Below are 21,263 nucleotides of genomic sequence, written 5' to 3'. Positions count from 1 at the left end.
CACCCTGAAACCGCACAACAAATACAGTACTTCTGTTGCTTTTGTTATGAGATTGTTCCAATTGAAAATTCACACTTACATGACCAAAGACAAAAGGCAGACTTCAGACACACATTCGCACATGCACTCTCTACAAACGCACTGTCAAGAGTAACAAATTGTTACAAATTGACCTAAAAGAAAAACAATCATTTGAGCACACATGAATGGTTTAAAGAAGAAATACATCCCCACAGCATTTCTGTTTTTATTCAAAACTCAATTTCATTTTTCGGTTTTCCTTTTATTTTTGAAATTACAGCAATTACAAGTGAAACAAAAAAACAAAAATGATCATGGTCATAATAAAATTACTTAAAAACATTTACACGCCCTCACACACACACATACAACCCACCCTGCATGTTTTTCTTAAGGAACTGTCCTCAGAATTGCTTTGAAGTCCTGGACTTAGGAGCAGGCCTCAGAGTAGCCCTTGTCTCCTCTGTCTAATCTCAACTGCGCCCCTTCTCCAGGGTGGACTGTGAGTGTGTCTTGTGAGGCTAGTGGGTAATACAGTTGAAGGGTTGGGGGGGCATTCAGGGGGAGAATTACAGAACTCATAGCACCTTCTGAAGAGAGAGCAACCCAAAGCAAAGATGGACATTTAGCCCCAGATTCACTTGTAATATTTTAATCAACTCAGATTTAACTGATTTTAGTGAGGTAGATTTGAACAATCTGGATGCAAAAAGCAAAACAAATTTCCCTCAATTTTCTTTTTTAGATTAGATCTGGGGCCTCTACAGATAGACAGTACAGGACACTGAAACATCTGTCCCAAATGAAGTGTTAGTGTGCAAATAGACAGACACACCTAATGTGGAAATATATAAAAAAGCCATCTGGTTGTTTATAAACACAGACTTTTACAACAATAGAACCAACTAATTATAATACACAGTAAAGTTTTTACTCCTGCTCATGATGGACAGGCCCGGAGCATCTGAATTAAATTTTATTTACTGAGTTTTTTAAGGTCTACATGTATTCAAAATGCTGTATTTATGTGTCAGGAGGGAAACAGGGAGAGAGGTGGAGTAGGACTGGGACAGATGTTGTGCAGCTGTTATGTAGTGGAAAGAGGGCTTGTTTTACTTACAAAGTAAACCCGTCCAGTCCTTCCTCAACTCTGACCATTCAGGTTATACAATAAATAAGTGACATCAAGTCATGTTTCTGTTTTCCATAACTTGTTCGCTTGGTCCTCCTTCCTCCTGGCTCTGACTCATTCCTGTCAACAGTGGGCCATGGGAAACATGACTGTATCTCTGGTAGTGGGGTTGACATAGGATGCTGGTGTGGTGTACAGGTATTGCCGGTGCCCTTCAGTGCTAACATCCAGGTAGTACAACTTGGAGAGCACTTTGTTTGTGAGAACAATTTCTTTTATAATTTCCAGTCTTCATTATTGTTGAAGTGTGTGTAATGTTTCATAGTTGAGTTTTATTTATTTCCTGTTTTTTTTTTTTGGGGGGGGGGGGGTGTTGTGATACTCCACTTTACAAGAAACAGACAACGCCTACATCCACTCCAAACTCTTGGTCTGCTCCTCCGATGTCCATTGGTGCAATGTCTACGATTGGCAGACGAGAGGTTTTCTGTGTTTTGTACTCAATGATAGTCTTGCCCCATCGGCCTGTATGTGTCTGTTAGTTGAAAATGGAGAAATCATTTAACACCAAGTCTGCAGAACAATGCCAATCAAAAATACATTATAGAAACCAAATAGTCACTATATTTCAGGTATCAGCACTCACCTTGCAGCCATCCTCCAACACACTGTATGTGAAGCGACTATTGCCCTCTGCACGAATTTCCACATCGTTAGAGCCCTGTAGCAACAGAGCCTTCTTCAGGTTCCCTGCGGTCTGGTCCATGTAAGCAATGCTGTTCTTGCAGTGGTAAGTGAGGTTCTGGCTTGCCTCAGTATATAATAGTCTCAAAAAGTTTAGCTGGATATTGGCAGCGTTGGCAGCGGGACCATCCTCGGCATAGCTGAACTGTAAAATCGGACACACAAGTTAATCACTAGCTTTCCTTCTGAGGATTTTAGAGTTCTTCACAGCCAGTCCATAGACAGAAAATATTAATTTTAGGCACTCACATGAAATCCTCCATTCATGGTCTCTCCAAACCAGATGTGCTTGCGGTCCTTGCTATTGCTGGTCCACCAGTTCTTCCTAGGTACTGTGGTGATGCTTGGGTAGACGCAAGTGGCTCCAGTCTCCATGTTACAGAATGCCTTGATGGCATCAGCTGTGCTGCCAAGGTTGGGGTCAACCCAGTAGTTGCCTGGAAAGATAGAACAAAACACATCAGAAAATTCCCAGTAGTACAATAATGGTACAGTACATATCTGTCACATGAACTAAATGAAGACATGGACTGAGGCCTATGTAGTTTTGTGTTGCACTACAAAGGTCTGTACATCTCAAAAGCTGTGATAGCGCCATGTTTTGGTAAGTTGTTGTTATTTGGACATAGTTTAGGAAAATTAAAAAAGGTCAAATCAGATTCTCACTTTATGCATTATTTTCTGTTCCTTTGCTCCACTCACCACTTTTCCACTCAGGATGGCACAGTTTTAGGTCTCTGCATGTGCGACCTGGGTTCTTCTGGGAGCCATCAGGGCTTCGCAGGTTTTCAATCTGGCTGTTGAGGGACTTGAGTGTGGAGTCAACCTCAACATCGTGCTGCCTCAGAGAGCTGGAGGCCTCATCAGCCCTCATGTACCTGAGGGGATCAGGAGATTTTTCAGTCTGACCTAGACCAGCGAAAGCAGACATGTCGATACCAGAACCAGGTGGACCAGGAGGACCAGGGGGTCCAGGGTTACCAGGAGGACCCTGGAAGAGATGAAAACCATAATATGGCCACATGCATGCACTAGATAGGTTTGTGATTTGTGGACATGATGACAAATGATGATACATACAGCAGGACCAGATTCTCCAGAGCGTCCACGAGGGCCAGGAGGTCCAATAGGACCAGGCTGTCCATTAGATCCATCTTTACCAGCAGGTCCAACTGGTCCAGATGGTCCCTACAAACACAATCAATTTTAAATGAAATGGATGTCAATATAAGACGGCTGGGTTAGAAAAAAAACATCCAGTAACACAAATGCGAGAGGTAAAGAGTGTTTCTCTTTATCTGCCAAATCATACTTTTTCTATTTAACTAATCATCTATTGTTCAGCTTTTTAATATCTTTAATACTTTCTGAGTTATAGCAATTTAAGCATTAAGCAACATTAAGGGTGGTTTTTGAGGAACTCTCAGCTTTTCTGTGTATTGCGTGAGCTAGAGTCCATGATGTCACAGCTAGAGTGTGAGGGCACATTTTTTTTAAGCCAGAACCTTTCTCTTTAACTCGTCACTACAGCCACAATTTTCACTCTATGAACATATATTTTTCACTCAGTCTATTGATCTATACTTGTCTTCTTTCCAATGATGTGATCTGGTTAAGCCCTCAGAGCTATACTTAGTATACTTACCATAGTCTGTAGCTGCCTCAAAGTGCAGAGAATTCCAAAATTCCCTTCCTGACTAATGAAAATTGTTTCGCTGCCGTTGGGGTAGAAGTTCAGCTCTTGAACTTAAAACAGATTAACATCTAGCTGTTTTGATACATTCACTACGGTATATGTCATAAAATACAGCAACACAGTAAACTTTAACTAGACCTTAACCTCTTGAAGTTAAATTCAATTGCTTCAGCCACCTGCAGCTGAATTTAGCTAAGTTATATGCTGCAGCAACTGTTAACTAATCTTCTAGCTCTTTCATTTAAACAAATCCTTAGACACTTCATGAAATTTCAGCAGTCGGTGAGCAAATCTAATTCAACTATTTTCAATTTAAAATTTTAAAACTGCTTCAGTTTCTTCTGCAACTATGCAGCTCTGTTTAAAAAACTCCCAATTCTCTTTAGATACATTCATCTACTATATGCTTCAAATGCTTCAGCTGCTTTTAGCTATGTTTGAAATGTTTCTAAAACATTTAGCAATTCTTCAGCATTACATTCAACATGGAACAGTCACTGTGCATTTTCCTATGGAAATGCTTTTTATAGTTTACAATAGCTATTCCATTTCAGATCTCAGCAAGAGTGGTTTCACGAATCCTAGTCTCCTCTGTTTGTTTGTCTGATCTTTTCCCTTGCAGAGTAATAAAATGCTTCAATTACCCATCTTATCATTTTGCCTCTTTCTGTCCCTATCTTTATTAGGTTACTGGAGATTTATAAAACAAATAACCTCTGCCCTTTATTGATACCAAATTGATGTTTTAGGCTGTTAAATGAAAATGTAAGAGGTTTTCTAATATCTACGTTTTTAGTTTTCTCACCTTAGCACCACTTGGTCCTGCAGGTCCAGCAGCTCCAGCATCTCCAGCAGGACCCTTTGAGGACAAGGATGGTAGCAAATTAGATAGAACAAAAAGGTGAAAAATGATACTGCATGTATGAACTATTGGGATCACTCACAGGAGGTCCAGGAAGACCCTGCAGCCCAGTAAAGCCACGATGACCTTTCTGCCCTCTTTCTCCAGCTTCACCAGCCTCTCCCTTGTCTCCACGTGGTCCTTGGGGTCCCTAGAATAAAAGTATGTTATTCAAGAAGTTTTACCACCTTGATTGACAGATACTAAAATTTGATTAAAAAATATTTGCAGTTTGAGATCAGAAGTACATACAGCTATTCCTCTAGCACCAGAAGATCCGGGGGGTCCTGCAGGTCCTTGAGCACCCTAAAGTAAAAGTAAGTTTTGGGTGCTGTCTTGTGTTACAATATTTAGTCTGTGCTTGGGATGTTAAATTACGTACAGCCTCTCCTCTGTCTCCCTGCTTGCCAAGCGGTCCAACAGGACCAGGAGCACCTGGGGGACCAGGAGCTCCAGGGGCACCAGCAGGACCAGTGTTACCACGTTCTCCCTGCAAGAAAGATGATGAAACAGTTTCTATAAAAATGTGACAAACTTACTAACAAACTAAACAGCTGTAAAGGCAGAGAAACTAACTCTACCAACAAATCTAGACATGACCCAAATCTAGACAGGACTCAATGGCACACACTAAAACCAGTCAAATAAATGATACATTTATTTCAGTAACAGGCAAAATAACAAATAAACTAACAACTAACAATAAAGTATCAAAGTAACATGAATCACAAAATCACAGCAAAGCAGGAGAAAAGTTTTAAGGCAGGAATCAGCACAAAAGTATGTGCATGCAGAAACAAAATAACAAGGCAGAACAACTTGCCTTGCAAAATAAAAAACAAAGTTCAAACTGTAGGAATCATGTAATACAAAAAACTAATCGTAACTAACTAAAGTAACAGTATACAGGAAATGTAAAGATTTTTACATTGTTGAATGTAAAAATGTGCCTCTGGGAGGCCGGAGTAACAAACTGCAACAAAAATAGGTGATGTGTCAAAATGTGTATGTGCAACAGAGTTGTAGTCTATGTCTGAATGAAATCTCACCTTGACACCAACAGCTCCATCCCTACCAGGAGGTCCATCTGATCCAGGAGTACCCTGGACGTAAAAGACATTTTTAATATATGACATGTTTTTGATTTGATATAACAGAACAAAGTCATTACTATAGCATCAGTGCAATAGGTGTTTATTGCACTGATGCTATGTGAGTTGTGTTGTTGTTGCTTTACTGTTACTGTTTATCTCTTTAGTTCTGACCTCTCTGCCAGTCTCTCCAGCAGGTCCAGTAAGTCCAGGAGGTCCGACAGGCCCAGGAGGTCCGCGATCACCAGCTGAACCAGAAGCGCCCTGTTTACCAGGCTCACCCTTGAGAGAGAGGCAAATTAGATACATTTAGACATTGTGCCTTAGACCATGCTGCCCCAAAATCAAACATTACTGAAGGAACTTACAGAAGGTCCAGGGAGACCAGGGAAACCCCTTTCTCCACGCTGACCAGGCAAACCAACAATACCACGAGATCCAGCCAGACCCTGAGGACCTGCAGGACCATCAGAACCCTATAGCAGCAGGAAGAAGAATGTAAAGATTTAACAGTACCAGTGTAGGTATAGGAAAAAGTTTATTATTCAGTTTATGAAGAATATTTTAATAGCTAATGTCCTCTCAGAGCAGGACTGAAATGAAAAATGAAACTCACAGGTGGCCCATCCTCTCCCGCTTCTCCTTTCTCTCCTTGTGGACCAGGAGGTCCACGAAGTCCAGGGTCTCCCTGTCTTCCCGTTAGGCCGGCATCACCACGGGCACCCTTTGGTCCATCTTTACCAGCGGGGCCAGCAGGACCAACAGCACCAGGATTACCCTATGATGGGAACAGTGAGGTGTTCAATGAGAGAAGTCACAAATACACCAACACAAATCAAATCAATTTAGCAAAGTGATTTCTTTTCTTAATTTGTGATTGATAAAACTCACATTAGGCCCAGGTGCTCCAACTCTGCCAGCACTACCGGGGAAACCAGTGGCACCCTTTGTGGGGCAACACAGATCAACAAGTGTATTGGTGACAATCATATGAAAAAAACACAGCAAATCCACCATAAGAGCTGCACTTTTCACAATTGATGAATTAGGTGTGTTAGGTGTTCTAACACTCAAGTAAAGTCATTCAATACACAATCAATGACTCACTTGAGGTCCATAATGCTAAAGATATACTGTAGTGTAATATCATAGTTTGGAAGTGCACTGAACAGAGGCTGAAAAAGATATGTTTAACTTACAGGAGCTCCCTGAGCACCACGAGCTCCTTTAGGTCCAGATACACCAGTAGGTCCCTGAAAAAAGAAGCAACAAATAATGAATGTTATAGTGCTCCTTAATGACATTAAAAAACAAAAAATATTGTAAAGATATTCTCATTACCACAGGTCCAGGAGCCCCAGATGGTCCCTGTGGTCCAGGAGCACCAGCCTCTCCTTTCTGTCCTCCCTCACCAACTTCTCCCTTGGCACCAGGCTGTCCATCTGCACCCTGGTTATATTTATTGGAAAAGAAAGAGTAAAAATCACAAATAATCGACATTTTACAAAGCATTACCAGCATATAATTTGAACAAAACATTGATTTCAATTACAGGAGGTCCAGCAAAGCCAGCAGGTCCAGGAGGTCCAACTTCACCACGATCACCCTGCAAAAGGAGAAGGCTGTACTTTAGGGCAAGGTTAGGTTAAAAATTGTTGCTGTGTAGTCCCTGTCTGTCATCACTTTCTGTTCCCAGTGGTAATCCTGATCCGTTTATAAACATCCCCAACATCAGATTCATTGTCATTTGCTTTATACAGTATATTTTACTTAGACAATGAAATCAAATTTTATATTATATTATAAACTATTGCTTACTCACTGGATATATACTGTGATGGATACATATGTGCCTATGATACAAATATGACAAATAGAGGTACTTACAGGAGATCCACGAGCACCAGGAGCACCATTTGGCCCACTAGGTCCAGTCTCTCCCTGTACAAAAAAAACAGTTGAAGATACCAAATCAACAAACCTTGATGATATTGTTTTCCCGTAAAGTATTCCACAGCCTGTTTTTTTCACCCTCTGTTATAATTACCTTAGCACCGTTGGGTCCAGCAGGGCCAGGAGGACCAATCGGACCAGTCAAGCCCTAAAAAATAAGAAAGCAGATAATGAAACAAGTTATAGAAAATACACTGTAGGTGAGATCTAATATAACCCCTTCTGACTAATGATACCATTAATTGATCTTGAACTTACTCTAGCTCCATCCTTTCCAGGTGCTCCTTCAGGTCCCTTCTGTCCATTGTCTCCCTATTGGATGAGGAAAAAGGAAAGAGGAAAAATGCATGTCAATCTTTGTCAAACTGCCTCTATAAGGCTCTTGAAATATAAGAAATATATAAATATAATATAATATAATATACTGCCTCTATAAGGCCCTTGAAATTATCTACCATAAAGTGTAATGTGTTGTGTTGTCTTGTCTAAGTACTAACCAGGCCGTTCAGGGCCAAACGTCTAAAAGAATGGAAGTTACTCACTCTGTCTCCTTTAGGTCCTGGGATTCCACCAGTTCCTCTCTCTCCAGGCATACCCTGTAGGCCGGGGGGCCCCTGAGTTCCAGGTGCACCAGCTGGTCCAATGGCACCCTGAGTCAGAATTTCGAGATGAGTTAGGGCCTAATTTTCTCTCGTCTACTAGTTTTTCTATGAACACATTAAACTATACTGTACTATTAAACTTTATACTCATTGAGAGCTTCTTAATATATTTAAGATTTTGACATTACACAGATTTTAACCTTAGGATGAAAAGTGGGACTATACAACTTTCATGTTTTACAATTGATGTGCATATGTCATATATAGTAACTGACTCAGTAGTCAGTTAGCCTAGTTTAGCATAAAGACTGGAAATATTATAGAAATAAGTAAGTTTTAATTGATTAAAAGATTTTGGACCACTGATGGATGTTTTTCAGAAATTGCATTATAGATCCTATTGACTAAAATTTGTGCACAGAATCTTTAAGAAATGAAACAACTGAAAATCTAGTGGAGTGGCTGTTTTATAGAGAGAGCATTGAGGTAAAACAAGCCATAGTTTGAGCATGAATTCTGCTTGACAGCCCTCTACCCACCTTGGGTCCATCTGTTCCAGGTGTTCCTGGAAGACCGCGAGGTCCCTGAAGACCCTGAGGTCCAGCACCACCCCTTTCACCAGGGAAACCACGTTCACCCTGTCAGAAAAACAGAACCCACTGGATAAGTACTTACATTTGTCATTTTTCATTTATGTGGATTAAAAAAAACTCACTCTAGGTCCAACAGCACCAGGGACTCCACCTTCACCAGGAAGACCCTGCAGACAATAAACAAAAATAATTATTTTTAAACAACCTGGAGAACAGTCTCATTATGCTTCAGGACTAATATTTAACGTCAGTTATTAGATAAGAATCTATGTGCATTTTACAGCTGATAACTCTTAATGCGAAAGTTGGTCTACACTGATAAAAGTAGAGTAACTGCAGGCTGCTACTGCCACCATCCTGAATTTGTTGTTGAATGTTTTTTCTTTTTTTATTCTGTTTTACTTGCCTTAATGCATGTAAACATAATTTCTTAAACACTGGAATGTATTATTACAGAAAGATAATGGAGGTTACTTAGACTTTGTGTACAGAATTACAAGGACTGAATGGGGTTTATCATCAAGGACCATTTACAGATATGGAATGAACAAGCTATATGTAAGAGAAACTCACTTGGTCTCCAGGTTTTCCAGACTCTCCTGGGGCTCCAGTAGGTCCAGGCAGACCCTATTTAGAAACAGTGTTTGATAACTCTCTCTAACTAACACTGTAATGTTCAAAGACATAAAATATTGTTGCTAAATATAGGTTTAACCATATAGTGGCCTGACTGTGTATCAGGTCAATCACAAATCTTATCGGAAAAAGACTCACTTGGAATCCAGGGGGTCCAGGTTGTCCTTGCTCGCCTCTCTCTCCAGCAGGTCCCTAAAGTAAACCCAAAGAGAATGATCAGCTAAGGGAAAAAAAACTAGTGAAAACTCTAAAAGGTGAACATATCAGATTTTTATTTATTTATTTTTGTCAACCATTTTAGAAAATACCGTTATACTAAAATACTCACAGCAGGACCAGGAGGTCCAGCAGGACCAGTCTCACCATCTTTCCCAGGCAGACCCTATTCAGTTGGGAAAACATAGTTTTTTAAGAGATGTGGCAACATACTGTAAGATGTATAAATAAAAAGTTTGCAAGAGGAGAACATTTCTATGGAGAAGATCAACTTACCCTCAGACCAACACGGCCAACAAGACCCTTCTCTCCTGGCTTTCCAGGTTCACCCTATTGAAGAAAAATCACATTTAATAATCTTTAAAAACTCTCTTTAGTAAAAAGTGTCACAATTAATGACAACAAGTGGTATTTGGCTTCTTGAATGAACACTTACATTAGCTCCCTTTGGTCCAGGGAATCCCATAACTCCTGGTTGTCCACGAGCTCCCAGAGGACCGGGTGGGCCGGGGCGACCATCCTCACCCGGGGCTCCCTGTCAAAGACACAAGGTTTTATTTGTATTTGTATCTACATTTTTCATTAACAATTTTCTAACAGTTCTATGCACAGTGTGCGTAAAGATATATGAAACTGTTGCACAATGATAATAGTGCAACAACTTTGTGATAGCAATCATGCCCCACACTTTTTTACTAAACATGGTGAATCAGCATTGTACGTACACCGGGTCCAACTTTCCCTTGAGGACCAGCATCTCCGGGACGACCAGTAAGACCCTAAAAAAGACACACACATTTGCAGAAATTGTCAACATCTTTCAAAATTGAGCAAGTATGTTTGACAGATTCTGCATGGATAATGGGTAAAGATGTTTGACTCACTCTGGCTCCTGGGAGGCCAGGCTCTCCTGTGCGTCCAGGATCTCCAGTAGCACCTTTGGGACCAACAGCACCAGGAACACCTCGATCACCAGGGGCACCCTGGAAGAGATTAAATATGATCCAGGTAGTATTAACCTAATAAACCTAACCTATTTATAATCAAAGGAGCATGTTTTTGCTGCTGCAGCACTAAAATCTGTGTGAACTGCCTCCGTGAACTTCAATCATCTTATACTGATTAGATTAGATTCAAGACCCACCTTGGCACCAGCAAGACCATCCTGACCGGGGAATCCACGGTTACCAGGGGCTCCCTGAAGACAGAATTACATTTTGATTAAATTATTCTTAAAATAGCAACAACTGATTATTTTAAATACTGTACATAATAAATACTTACTCTCTCTCCTGGAGGTCCATTTGGTCCAGCTGCTCCAGGCTCTCCTCTGGCACCTCTCTTTCCTTCTTCACCAGCAGGGCCAGGGGGGCCTTGGGGACCAACTAGGCCCTGAAAAAAAATCAATCAGTGAATTTACCCTGTGGTCTGATTGTAATAGTTTAACACTAATACTGGCATATATCATAAAAAAACACTTACAAGTTCTCCCTTAGGTCCAGCTTCGCCTTTAAATCCAGGAAGACCAGGGTCTCCCTAGACATAATATGAAAAAATAATTACTCATAACCCAGACAAAGAAGAATGCTTCATGGATTTTCTGGCTATTTTTACAGTATGTTACATACAGACTGTCCTTTTGGCCCCAAAGGTCCTGTAGCTCCCTGCGGCCCAGGTGGGCCACGTGGGCCTGGAAATCCAGGTGCACCAGCAATACCAGGAGCACCCTTTATAAAGGAGGGACGCAATCAAATGTGAGAATTAAGTAACATAGTAATCATGAATAGCAGAATATGATTGAATATGAATGATTCTAAAATTCTAAACATAAGAAACAAACTCACAGAAGATCCCTTAGCTCCAGGAATACCATCAGTACCAGGGTTACCCTGAACACACAGTGAAAGAAATGGTAAAAAATTTCATAAACAGATGATAAATAACAAAAACAAAAATGACTATATGTAGGACTACTTATAAATTGCTGTTATGTGAGTAATGAGTAGTATAGCCAATCAAAACTAAATCTATAAGCAGGATGACAAACAAACCGATGCGCCAGCTGGTCCAGGAGATCCAGGCGTACCACCTTCACCACGGGGTCCCTGTGGGCCTTCAGCTCCGCGGGATCCAGTAGGGCCAGCTTCTCCCTGATAGGACCCATTATACTTATTTTTTCTGCATAATATTCATGCTCTGGTTGCCCTGTGTAAGGTGCCATGAGCTCTCATATAAATAATACTATGTACTGTACTTGTGATAAGAAAATGTATTTCCAAAATCCTATGTAAATATCTACACTTATTATTACATTTATTGTAAAAACAATCAAGAGTAGTTCATTTTAAGAGAGAATGTGTGACTGAAAGCATTCGCTAACAAGAAAGAATTTAATTTAAACAAGCTGGTACAAAGGAATATATGATCTGTACAAACCTTGGCTCCTGGGGATCCTGGGAATCCGGGAGCTCCAGCAGGACCAACAGGTCCCTTTAAACAGAACAGAGATTTTCAGGTTAGATTTCAGGTCTCATGAAACTATGACTGTGTGAAAATGACATGAAAAAGAATGGATTTGATGCAAATGTGAAACTTACAGGTGGACCAGCAGGACCAGGCAAGCCATCATTACCACGTGCACCCTAAATAATAAAGACAGGGAAGTCAGCTGTGTGCATAATTACAAACAGGCCATAAAATTATAGCTTTCTATCAGACTCTCAGATGCATAATAAGAAAACTATTGAAACTATTGAAAAATATTTCTACATCTTGCTACTCACTGCAGCTCCAGCAGCTCCAGTGCGTCCCCTTTCACCAGGCAGACCACGTGGGCCCTATTACAGAAAACATAGTTTATCAGATTGTTATGATCAGTCTTGAAAACAGCTCTTTAAAGGTTTTTATTCTTCTCTGTAAACTTACCATGGGTCCTGGGGCACCATTCTCACCGGAGGCACCAGCCTCACCCTGACAGGAACAAAAATGAGAGAAAAATTAGAGAACTGCTTGGAAAATCAATGAAAACATCAGTGATACATGTGGTTACAACCTTGGCTCCAGCAGCACCATCCTCTCCCTTAGCTCCATCTAGACCAGGATGACCCTATAGAGAAAAATGAAAGCACACATCAGGACCAACATGTCTGGTGCAATGATGAAACAGGTTCGGTTCTGTAAAGACTGAACATTTAGTTTTAATTTTCAGTTTAATTTTCCTGTTTTCTCCAATTGAATAGCAAAAGTGAGACTCACTCTGTGTCCTTTGATTCCAGGAAGTCCAGGTGTTCCAGGGAATCCACGAGCTCCCTGAGAAAATGATATCACATTTGTTATATAGATTTGTATAAGGGCATTTTAAAATATAATATTAATATATATAATTATAATTAAATTAGTATATAATTCAAATAATAAATAAATAAATAATAAAACTTCATTTTTTTATTAGCTGTTATTTATATACCTGAGGCCCTGCAGGTCCACGCTCACCAGATTTACCAGGTTTGCCAGCCTCACCCTACAAACAAACAGGAAGACGTATTCATGAAGTAGATCTGTACTGCACCTACATTTGGCTTTTGACTTATCATATTAAGTTGTTTAGAGATGAAAATTGCCCTCTGGTTTTTCACATGCTTGTATAGAGTGACTGTACATTAAATAATAGTAACAAAAGAAACAAAAAAAGTTGTACCATAAGTTGGAAAGTAAATCTTTTACAGGAAATATATTACTCTCTTCATAAAAACTGTAGTTTGACATTTGACTTTGGCCTAGTGTGAGATTTGTGCTTATATTATGTATGTAGTTGAAGCATAAATGCTTACATCACTTCCTGGTTTCCCAGAAGGTCCAGGTGGTCCACGGGGTCCCAGTGCTCCCTGTTATAAAGAAAAGACAAATAAATATGTATCATAGGATAGATGATAGAGCATGGCAATATTGCCTTGATTGTGTCTCCATTATACTGAATGTGTCATAGAAACAGGTAGCAGTGGGTTCTGTTGCTCAAACTCTGTGTGAGACAAACATGATGATGGCGATGATTTGTAATATAGTTATTAATACTTACAGCTGGACCAGGCTCTCCAGTTTCTCCAGGTGGACCTTGGAACCCCTGTGGCCCCTGCATTGACAAAGCAAAGAATTTCTTATTTCTTATTGACCGTACTTTTATCTTGTGCAGCACATGTTTAAATAAAATACATATTGAAATAACAATGCACGGCTGTAAAATATATACGTACAGGAGCTCCACTGGGCCCAGGGGGACCACGAGGACCCATAGGACCCTGCAAGAGAAACACAAAATATTTAGATGAATATATTTATTTAGCTTCTTTTTTGTGTGTGCATCAACACAATATTCAGAGATATTTAAAGAGCTATTAACGAAAGCTATAATTTAATGGCTTAATTGCTGTTAAATTTCATCACTGGTTTTTAGGCTTTAAAAAACTGATTTATAAGGAAACACAATGTTAAAAAAATGTTTATTGCTAACAACCTGTTTCAAATACTAGTCAAATCACTGTTGAAGTTAAACACCAGAGTCACAAGGTGGCAGCACACACAAGTCTTTAGAGATGAAATGCACCATTTTTTTTTCTATTTACATGTATTTTCAATTAAAAACTCCTCTGACCGCAAATACATTCTAATTGTAAGATGTACATGCAATACACATGAACACTTACCATTGGTCCTTGCATCACACCCATCTGAGCACCTCCAGCCTTCTCATCAAAACCTCCAGCCATCTGAGCAGCAAAGCTCTGCAAAAACACAAAATAAATGCAGACTGAGAATCAGTGTTTATCCTGTCAGGTTAAAATTGGACACAGATTTAGTAACCTCATCAGTTTAGGGCTATTAGTGCTAATACTAGGTCATTTGACACAATACCATGGGAGGATTAATAAATGTATGTATACTCACGCCTCCAAGCCCTGGTGGCCCAGGTGGTCCAGGGGGACCAGGGTTTCCAGGGGTGCCAGGCTCACCATCTCTACCCCGAGGCCCAGGATTTCCCTAGGGAAAAAGAGAGAGGGTTATTTTTCCTCAGTCACTTGTCAACAAGATGTCGGGTTATTTGAGGGTAACTGATGTGTCTTTTTTTGCTTATTAATCAATATATATCTTTACACCTGAGTAGTAATTGGTGGCACGTATTCTATGTTAGTCTACAGAAAACACTGATGGTTCAGATTTATGAAAGATTTAAGGATTTTTTTTTGTCTCTGACCTTATCGCCCTTAGCGCCAGCCTCTCCACGTGGTCCCTGTTCACCTGAGGGGCCCTGTAAAACAAATATTAATTTTAAGTAAATGTACAAAATTAATACATAAACTGAGATTACTGACAACAGGGATCATTCATTTTTAGTTTAATCTGGTGAATAGTAAACATAGTGAACTGAAATTGATAGGTATTTTATTTAGATAAAAAAATATTTACCATAGGGCCTGGTGGTCCTCTTGGTCCTACAATCTGTAAATATGTGAGAACAAAACTTATGTCAGCTAGGTCCTGTGGCTGTTGTCATACATGACTCTAAAGGCCACTCAATGTTTTCTTCTGTGACTGTTTCAATGAGTTGAAAGCAACATTCCATCTCTGTAGAAGGTCAGCATCAAGGTACAAGACAATCTGATGGAGATTTTGTATGACAGGACAAGTTTAGCTAAAAACATCACCTCCTTTTAACCTCTGGTTTGGCCCACTTTGTTCAGCTGATGGTGCAGAAGCTCTAAGAGGATTTAATTGGGTTCATTGTGCTCATGGAATGCAGGGTTTTTCCTTATTTGAGAGTTCAACAAAACACTCTTGGGCACTGTAGCTAAGAAATTGTCACTAATGATCACACACTTATTAAAGATAGGTGCTTTGTGAAGGTGATTATTCTGAGCATGAAGGCCTAACCATTGCTGGGTATTAACACATTCACCACATTCAAAATCTCACAAAAAAAGAAATCAAATTATTCAAAATAATGAATAAAGTAAAAGAAACAATATATTGAATATAATTATAATTAATATTGAAGATAAATATTAATGAGTTTAGAAGCATTGTTTATGTGTGTTCAATTTATGTTTATTCATATATCAGTTCTTTCCAGCATTACTTCATACATCATAGTGATTCATACTTACTTCTGCAATGTCTCCTGGTTCACCTTTCTGGCCCTGTTTATTAACAGAAACAAGTGAAAACAGTAAAGTTTTCTCTATTGTTGGATATGCCTGTATTTTTGTATGCAGTGCGCAACAGCCTCACCTTAGCACCGATTGTCTCTGATGATGCAGACACACAATAAAAGACAAAAAACGAGTTAACAATTGTAAACATTGATTAACATTTAACAAAACTGGACTGCTTTGAAATCTAGTCTATCACTCGTAAGAAAATAGACCTAAAGAAAAACTAATGATGTCCAAGTGAGCAAATACCATACACCAAACAACCTAAAAGAGGAGAAACCCATCCAGATTACATTAGCAGAAAGCAGGGTGATTCAAAAGCAAGCATGGATTAGGAATGTTTGCATCAATAGAACAGAATATTTCTCTAAGTAAATCAAACATAAGTTACAGCTAGTGTCACTTTTCCATAGCAGTATACACTGTATTTGATGGCCTGTAAGGCTTAAGTGTCAGAAAAAGGCATTTGTCTTACGTTTCTATTGTAAAATATAATATAATGGAATAATTAGCAAATAAGTTAACCAAATACCTTTTAAACCCTCATTAGGTAAGTAAGACATAAGGAATAAAGTAGTTTTTTTTTCAAAGTCTAGTTTTAGAAGGAGTTAAAGATGATAAACTGTTTTTAACTGTGCGTTAAACACATCTTCAAAGTACTGCTCAGGCAGAATGAAGGCTGACTTTTAGTCAAGAGTTAAAATACCAGACAGCACTTCAGAATTTATCTAGTGTCTCGTGGAAAAGTCCTTTCAACAAAAGAAATTTACTTAAGAGAGGGGGACATCTCTTAGACCTGCATAAATGTCATTAGCACAGTTCAATACTTAAAACCTAGAGATGCAATACACAGTGACTACTACAGCTCATGCAGGCATTTTGGATCTTAAACCAGATCTTCATTCTTAAGATCCAAGTGTTAGACAGGAAGGAGATAGAAGCTAAAAGAGTAATTTATTTATGGGTGTGTGAATAAATAAATTACAACCAATGGGGGCACTGCCATCAACAGGGCAGATGGGACAGCACTCTCCAGATGGGATGATAGGGTTGGCACACTCTTTGATCTCCTCGCAGATTATTTCATCACACAGAACCGCTCCGCTGTCGCACACACAGATACGACATGGCTCTGGCTTCCACACATCCTTATCATTATACTGCTGGCCGTCCTGGATACAGCCGCCTGCCTCCTCTGTAATGGCCAGCAGGGGGTGCATGGCAGTTGGAGAGTAAAGAAATTAAAGTAGATACATACAAATACAGCAATATGGATTTAAGTAATAGTAAAACAAGAAAAGGTGTTGGAGTTTATACAGAATTATGTGTTGGTACAGTAGATGTGAAAAAAGTTAAATAAGGAGAAGTTGTTTGTAAGAAGATGTAAAGAGTTGAAAGGTGGGGCATCATGGAGGGAGGAGTTAGAGAAATGTAAGGTAGGATGAAAAAGATGTAGCAGGAAGAGGGAGAGAGATAAATGTTATGCTGGATTAACTAAATGAAAATGTATATAACAGCCAACAGTTTACAAAAAGTGACCATCAATTAAAAAAAAAAAACAGTCAATATATATAATACATAATAGAAGTAAGATGCATGAAGCCTTGATTCCTTAGTGCTGATGAACAGTTGCTGCTTTGACCCCAAAATACACCAAAATAACCATTGGTGTAGTGCAACTATGGTGGTTTTAAGTAGAACCCAGGCAGGAGGGGAGACTAGAAAATACTTCAAAAAGTAATCCTATATAGAATCTTTAGCAGCATAAGATGCGACGTGAACCTGAGCCACCCTGAACAGTCGCATATACTAGTGTCTATTTAACCTGCAGGCTTGCTCTCCTGCTTCTATGAATGAGTCTCTCTTATGAGGAAACTGTGCCCAATTGACAAGCTGCTGCCTTAAGTAAACAGCGGGTCCTTCTACATTTCTCCATCTGGATCCCATAGCTGTGTGAAGTGCCAGTGCAAACCCATACTGAGCTGCGTGATTTGTTTAATTTATGTAGGGCAAGCCTCACACTTCATATGGTTGTTAGAAGAATATATGCAAAAAGGAACAGACGTTACAATGCTTAATAATTCCTGTTCACAAGGTAATTTATGCTTTTTACTTGAAACCTTGCATATATGGCTAAAAGTGGATAAATGCTGCTTTCAGCATGTCTTTTTAGTTACTATAAATACACTTTTATGTTTATCATGTGTTAACTTCTGCTGTGAACCCTGTCTCACTTCCTTCCTGAAACCCTTTGAGCCTGCTGGTCTGGGGTCAAGCACTGTCTGACCTGTTACTCTTCACACCAAGAAGACCCGAAATTTGTCAAGTGACATTCCTATTAAACTATTAGTGTAAACTATTAAATCAGCTTTTGGTTTCTGCAAAAACTGTTTAAGGAACAACCTTAACCTGTCTAATAAGTGTCCTTCTGGATAATAATAAAACAATCATCCAATCAAGCCATTTTAGGAATCAAGCATCTTCTGAAATCTAACACTGGGACAAGTTGAAGACAAATTGACACTCGTTCACATCTGCCATCCCACAGTGATTCCACCCACAGCCTCATTTATCCTGAAAGTCTGCATTAAACTCATCAACCATCATTACTATCTATCACCTAGCATAGCGGGCTGTGGAAAAAAAGAATTCCATCCTAACAGAGATGTGCTCTTCCTGTATGTTATCTCTAATCATACATCTTGCATTTGATATCTATTCTTTTAAAGACTGAGGCAACCAATTAAGTATTGACATTGGAATACCCAAGAAAAACTGTGCAACTTACGATCGTCTTCATCCTGACATGTGACCACAGATAGTAAAACAACTTGGGATGCTACAAGTAGCAGAACAGTCCTTGAGTCCACAAAGCTGAACATGTTTAAATATTAGACATGCAGGAGCTTGGGTGAGAAGTGAAGAGACGGAGGAGACCAGGCTCTCTCTCTCAAGTGGAATCCAGCGCGGGGCCCCAGCTGGTACTCTGCACCCAGCTTGTCAGGGCAAAACACCGCAGTTTTATGTCCACTGTGCCTTGTATGCATCTTAGTATATTCCAAAATACCAGTCCTTCCCCCAGACCCCCTGTAAGGCTGAAACCTGAACCTCATCTCCCTCCCCTTAATCTAGCAGCATCTACTCTCCCAGGGATTTTTTCCCCAAGTCCTCCTTCCTCCTTTAACCTGCTTGGCCTGGCCTGGCCTGTCCAATAGATGCACCTCACTTTCACATCAAAAAGGAATCTGCAGAGCATGGCTTAAACTCTAAAATGTCAGGTTAATTATCAAATGTCACTAACTGATAGACAAAATAACTAAGATGTAATTTAATTTCAAAATGGCCTTCTCGTAGACAAACATAAAAACAGGGTCCAATTGGTATACGCTGGTGTGCACATGATAAATGTATGTTCATTCTGTTCAACCAGGTTTGTCCAGTTACAAAAACACAAGTGCACAAGAACAACTTTCACCACAATTTAGTATTAGCATAGGCAGATTAAGGACATGCCAGCTACTGTTAAACACTTAAGTTATGGGAACCTAACAATGGGCCAGTGAGCTGTTTGTTTCAGTTGAGGTTCCTGGATTATGGATTAATCTTCAAACCCTAAAGTGTTTGAGCTGACCAATGGACTGTACATGTACACTCAACCTCCGCGAGGAGCTTGTCTGTTCATGTGGAGTCAGACAGTGTTTACTCACCATGCTCACAAAGGTCACATATATGCCAGAAACAGCTATTGTCCAGATGACCCAGAACCAAATTTCACAAATGTGTGTGACCCTCCTCATGTATATCTTCAGCAGACAGGGCCAAGTGACTGAGCTTCAAATGGAGGTGTTGTTGTGAGAGGAGGCACAGCAATCCAAGGGTCACGACCTACTAGAGAGCTCCCCTCTCATTGCAAATAGAGATTTGAAGTGGTCATCTTAGCTATTGTCTACTAAATCTGCCAAGTGTGGTTTTGGTACGCTAGAGTAGAAAACTGATCCCACATCTCCTTAAAGCATGTTACTGAAACCCAGGACTACAAAGTTGGATCATTATAGCTGGTGTTGGCTTTATTAGGTCATTGTAGCCTATTTAATTACAAGTTCAACAGGTCATGTGAAGTTGGTGATGAGTCTATTAACACAAACATTTCAGGAATTTAAACAGCTCAGTGCCCAGCTGAACCAATAACCTGTGTTCTTACTATATAGGGGCCGTACACAGCGAGCACTAACACTGCAGTTTGTGTTCGGTCCAGTCACTGTAGCGGTGTCATGTAAAAAAATGGAAAGAACTGCAGATGAAACATAGCTGCAAGCATTGCTCCAAGTTAGCAAAAAGATGGTGTGAAGTAAAATATCAAAAAATATATAAGAAAGAATAGAAGCAGAAATTAAGTTTTAATGAAACCATTTATTGTATAGCATTTATTAAAAAATGCTACAGATTTCAGCCAGAAGTACTGAGGATGCATAATCACTAAACAGAGGCCTGTGGAGCAATTATTAAACATTCATCTTGCATTTGACTCTTTAAAATGACTTAGCTACAACTAAAGTCTGCATCAAGGAATTCTAGGGGTCTATTTCAGCTCCACACATCCACTTTCTCTGGTGCACTGACTGAATACTGCCTTCTACCGTCTCCCAGTACACACAATAGGCCTCTGTGTGTATGGGCCGCGGAATGCTGCGAGATGGCAAGGCAGTGGGATAGCTGAATGGTGAGGATGGGGGTTGGTGGGTAAGGAAGGGTGTGGAAGCTCTGAGGATGAAGGAAAAGGGGGGAGATGGCCTGAGGTTAGAGAAGAGAAAGAGATGGCAGTGACGGAAGGAGGGTGGTGATAGAGAGAGGAGCCTGAACTTTAACAACATTACCCGTGCACAGAGGCTCCAGGGGTCTACAGGGTGTCGGGGTTTCGGCACAGTGAGCACAGGGGTTGCTGTGGTCCACTGTGTACACACAAATAGCACCTGGCAGAGTAGCAGCACCTACTGTATCTGTGGGCGAAAGGATATGAAAGACAAGCATGGCAGTGTTTCACGTCATGTGGTAATTAATCAAAGGGAATTTATGAGCAAACAGAAAGAAAGCCGAAAACAATTATTCATGTGTTAAAATTACTCAACTCAACAAAAAAATGTTTTGTTGAGTTGAGTAATTTTCTTTTTTCCTTAAACGGCAACAGTTGATCTTTTTGATTCAGAAACAACTCAAACATGAATAGACATTGCTTCACTTACTTTGCTGTGAGCTTAGGGGTCAAAGGTCACACACATTTAACAGTTATTTCTGCCCATATAAAATATTTAGGATAAATATTATATATGCTGAATGAGACCTATTATATTTTGTATGAAGAAATATTTTTCCTATTCGAGAAAGATTTGCATTACAACCCATGACTCATCTCTCCCTGCAGAGACTGGGGCATTGGTAGATGCTTCTTTAATGCCCACTACAATAATATTTTGT

At 39.8% G+C, this 21,263-nt stretch overlaps 1 protein-coding gene across 2 annotated transcripts; it reads right to left on the bottom strand.

Annotated features, from left to right (window-relative positions):
- Positions 1–233: 233 nt before the first annotated feature.
- On the bottom strand, positions 234–18,808 carry col2a1a (collagen, type II, alpha 1a). 2 transcript variants are annotated; one of them, XM_041071596.2, is made up of 54 exons: positions 18,580–18,808; positions 16,780–16,986; positions 15,868–15,884; positions 15,744–15,776; positions 15,046–15,078; positions 14,834–14,887; positions 14,527–14,619; positions 14,286–14,363; positions 13,836–13,880; positions 13,661–13,714; positions 13,416–13,469; positions 13,052–13,105; positions 12,841–12,894; positions 12,638–12,691; positions 12,511–12,555; positions 12,369–12,422; positions 12,183–12,227; positions 12,022–12,075; positions 11,637–11,735; positions 11,430–11,474; positions 11,214–11,312; positions 11,068–11,121; positions 10,870–10,977; positions 10,730–10,783; positions 10,470–10,568; positions 10,311–10,364; positions 10,022–10,120; positions 9,862–9,915; positions 9,698–9,751; positions 9,508–9,561; positions 9,307–9,360; positions 8,856–8,900; positions 8,680–8,778; positions 8,081–8,188; positions 7,797–7,850; positions 7,633–7,686; positions 7,473–7,526; positions 7,138–7,191; positions 6,927–7,034; positions 6,785–6,838; positions 6,477–6,530; positions 6,202–6,363; positions 5,954–6,061; positions 5,760–5,867; positions 5,544–5,597; positions 4,877–4,984; positions 4,747–4,800; positions 4,538–4,645; positions 4,399–4,452; positions 2,978–3,085; positions 2,600–2,888; positions 2,147–2,334; positions 1,800–2,042; positions 234–1,688 (listed from the first exon to the last, which is right to left on the bottom strand). In XM_041071596.2, exons 1-54 carry the CDS (start codon positions 18,671–18,673, stop codon positions 1,542–1,544), a joined length of 4,464 nt encoding a protein of 1,487 aa, XP_040927530.1. In that variant the 5' UTR covers positions 18,674–18,808; the 3' UTR covers positions 234–1,541. The 2 variants fall into 2 exon arrangements, with proteins under 2 accessions (XP_040927530.1, XP_029012894.1); XM_029157061.3 differs by lacking the exon at positions 16,780–16,986.
- Positions 18,809–21,263: the final 2,455 nt, after the last annotated feature.

The sequence above is a fragment of the Betta splendens genome, chromosome 7, assembly GCF_900634795.4.
Source record: "Betta splendens chromosome 7, fBetSpl5.4, whole genome shotgun sequence".
NCBI classification, from domain to species: domain Eukaryota; kingdom Metazoa; phylum Chordata; class Actinopteri; order Anabantiformes; family Osphronemidae; genus Betta; species Betta splendens.
The sequence above is the reverse complement of the archived record's forward strand: the minus strand, read 5'-3'. Positions and strand labels throughout refer to the sequence as shown.

Excerpts from the sequence above, each read along its gene's own strand:
- col2a1a (XM_041071596.2), bottom strand. The coding sequence starts at position 18,673 with ATGTTCAGCTTTGTGGACTCAAGGACTGTTCTGCTACTTGTAGCATCC. Across the intron at positions 10,121-10,310 it reads AAGGGAAAGTTGGACCCGGT|GGAGCCCCGGGTGAGGATGG; the intron begins GTACGTACAATG and ends TGTCTTTGACAG. Across the intron at positions 6,531-6,784 it reads GTGGTGCTCAGGGAGCTCCT|GGTGCCACTGGTTTCCCCGG; the intron begins GTAAGTTAAACA and ends TGCCCCACAAAG.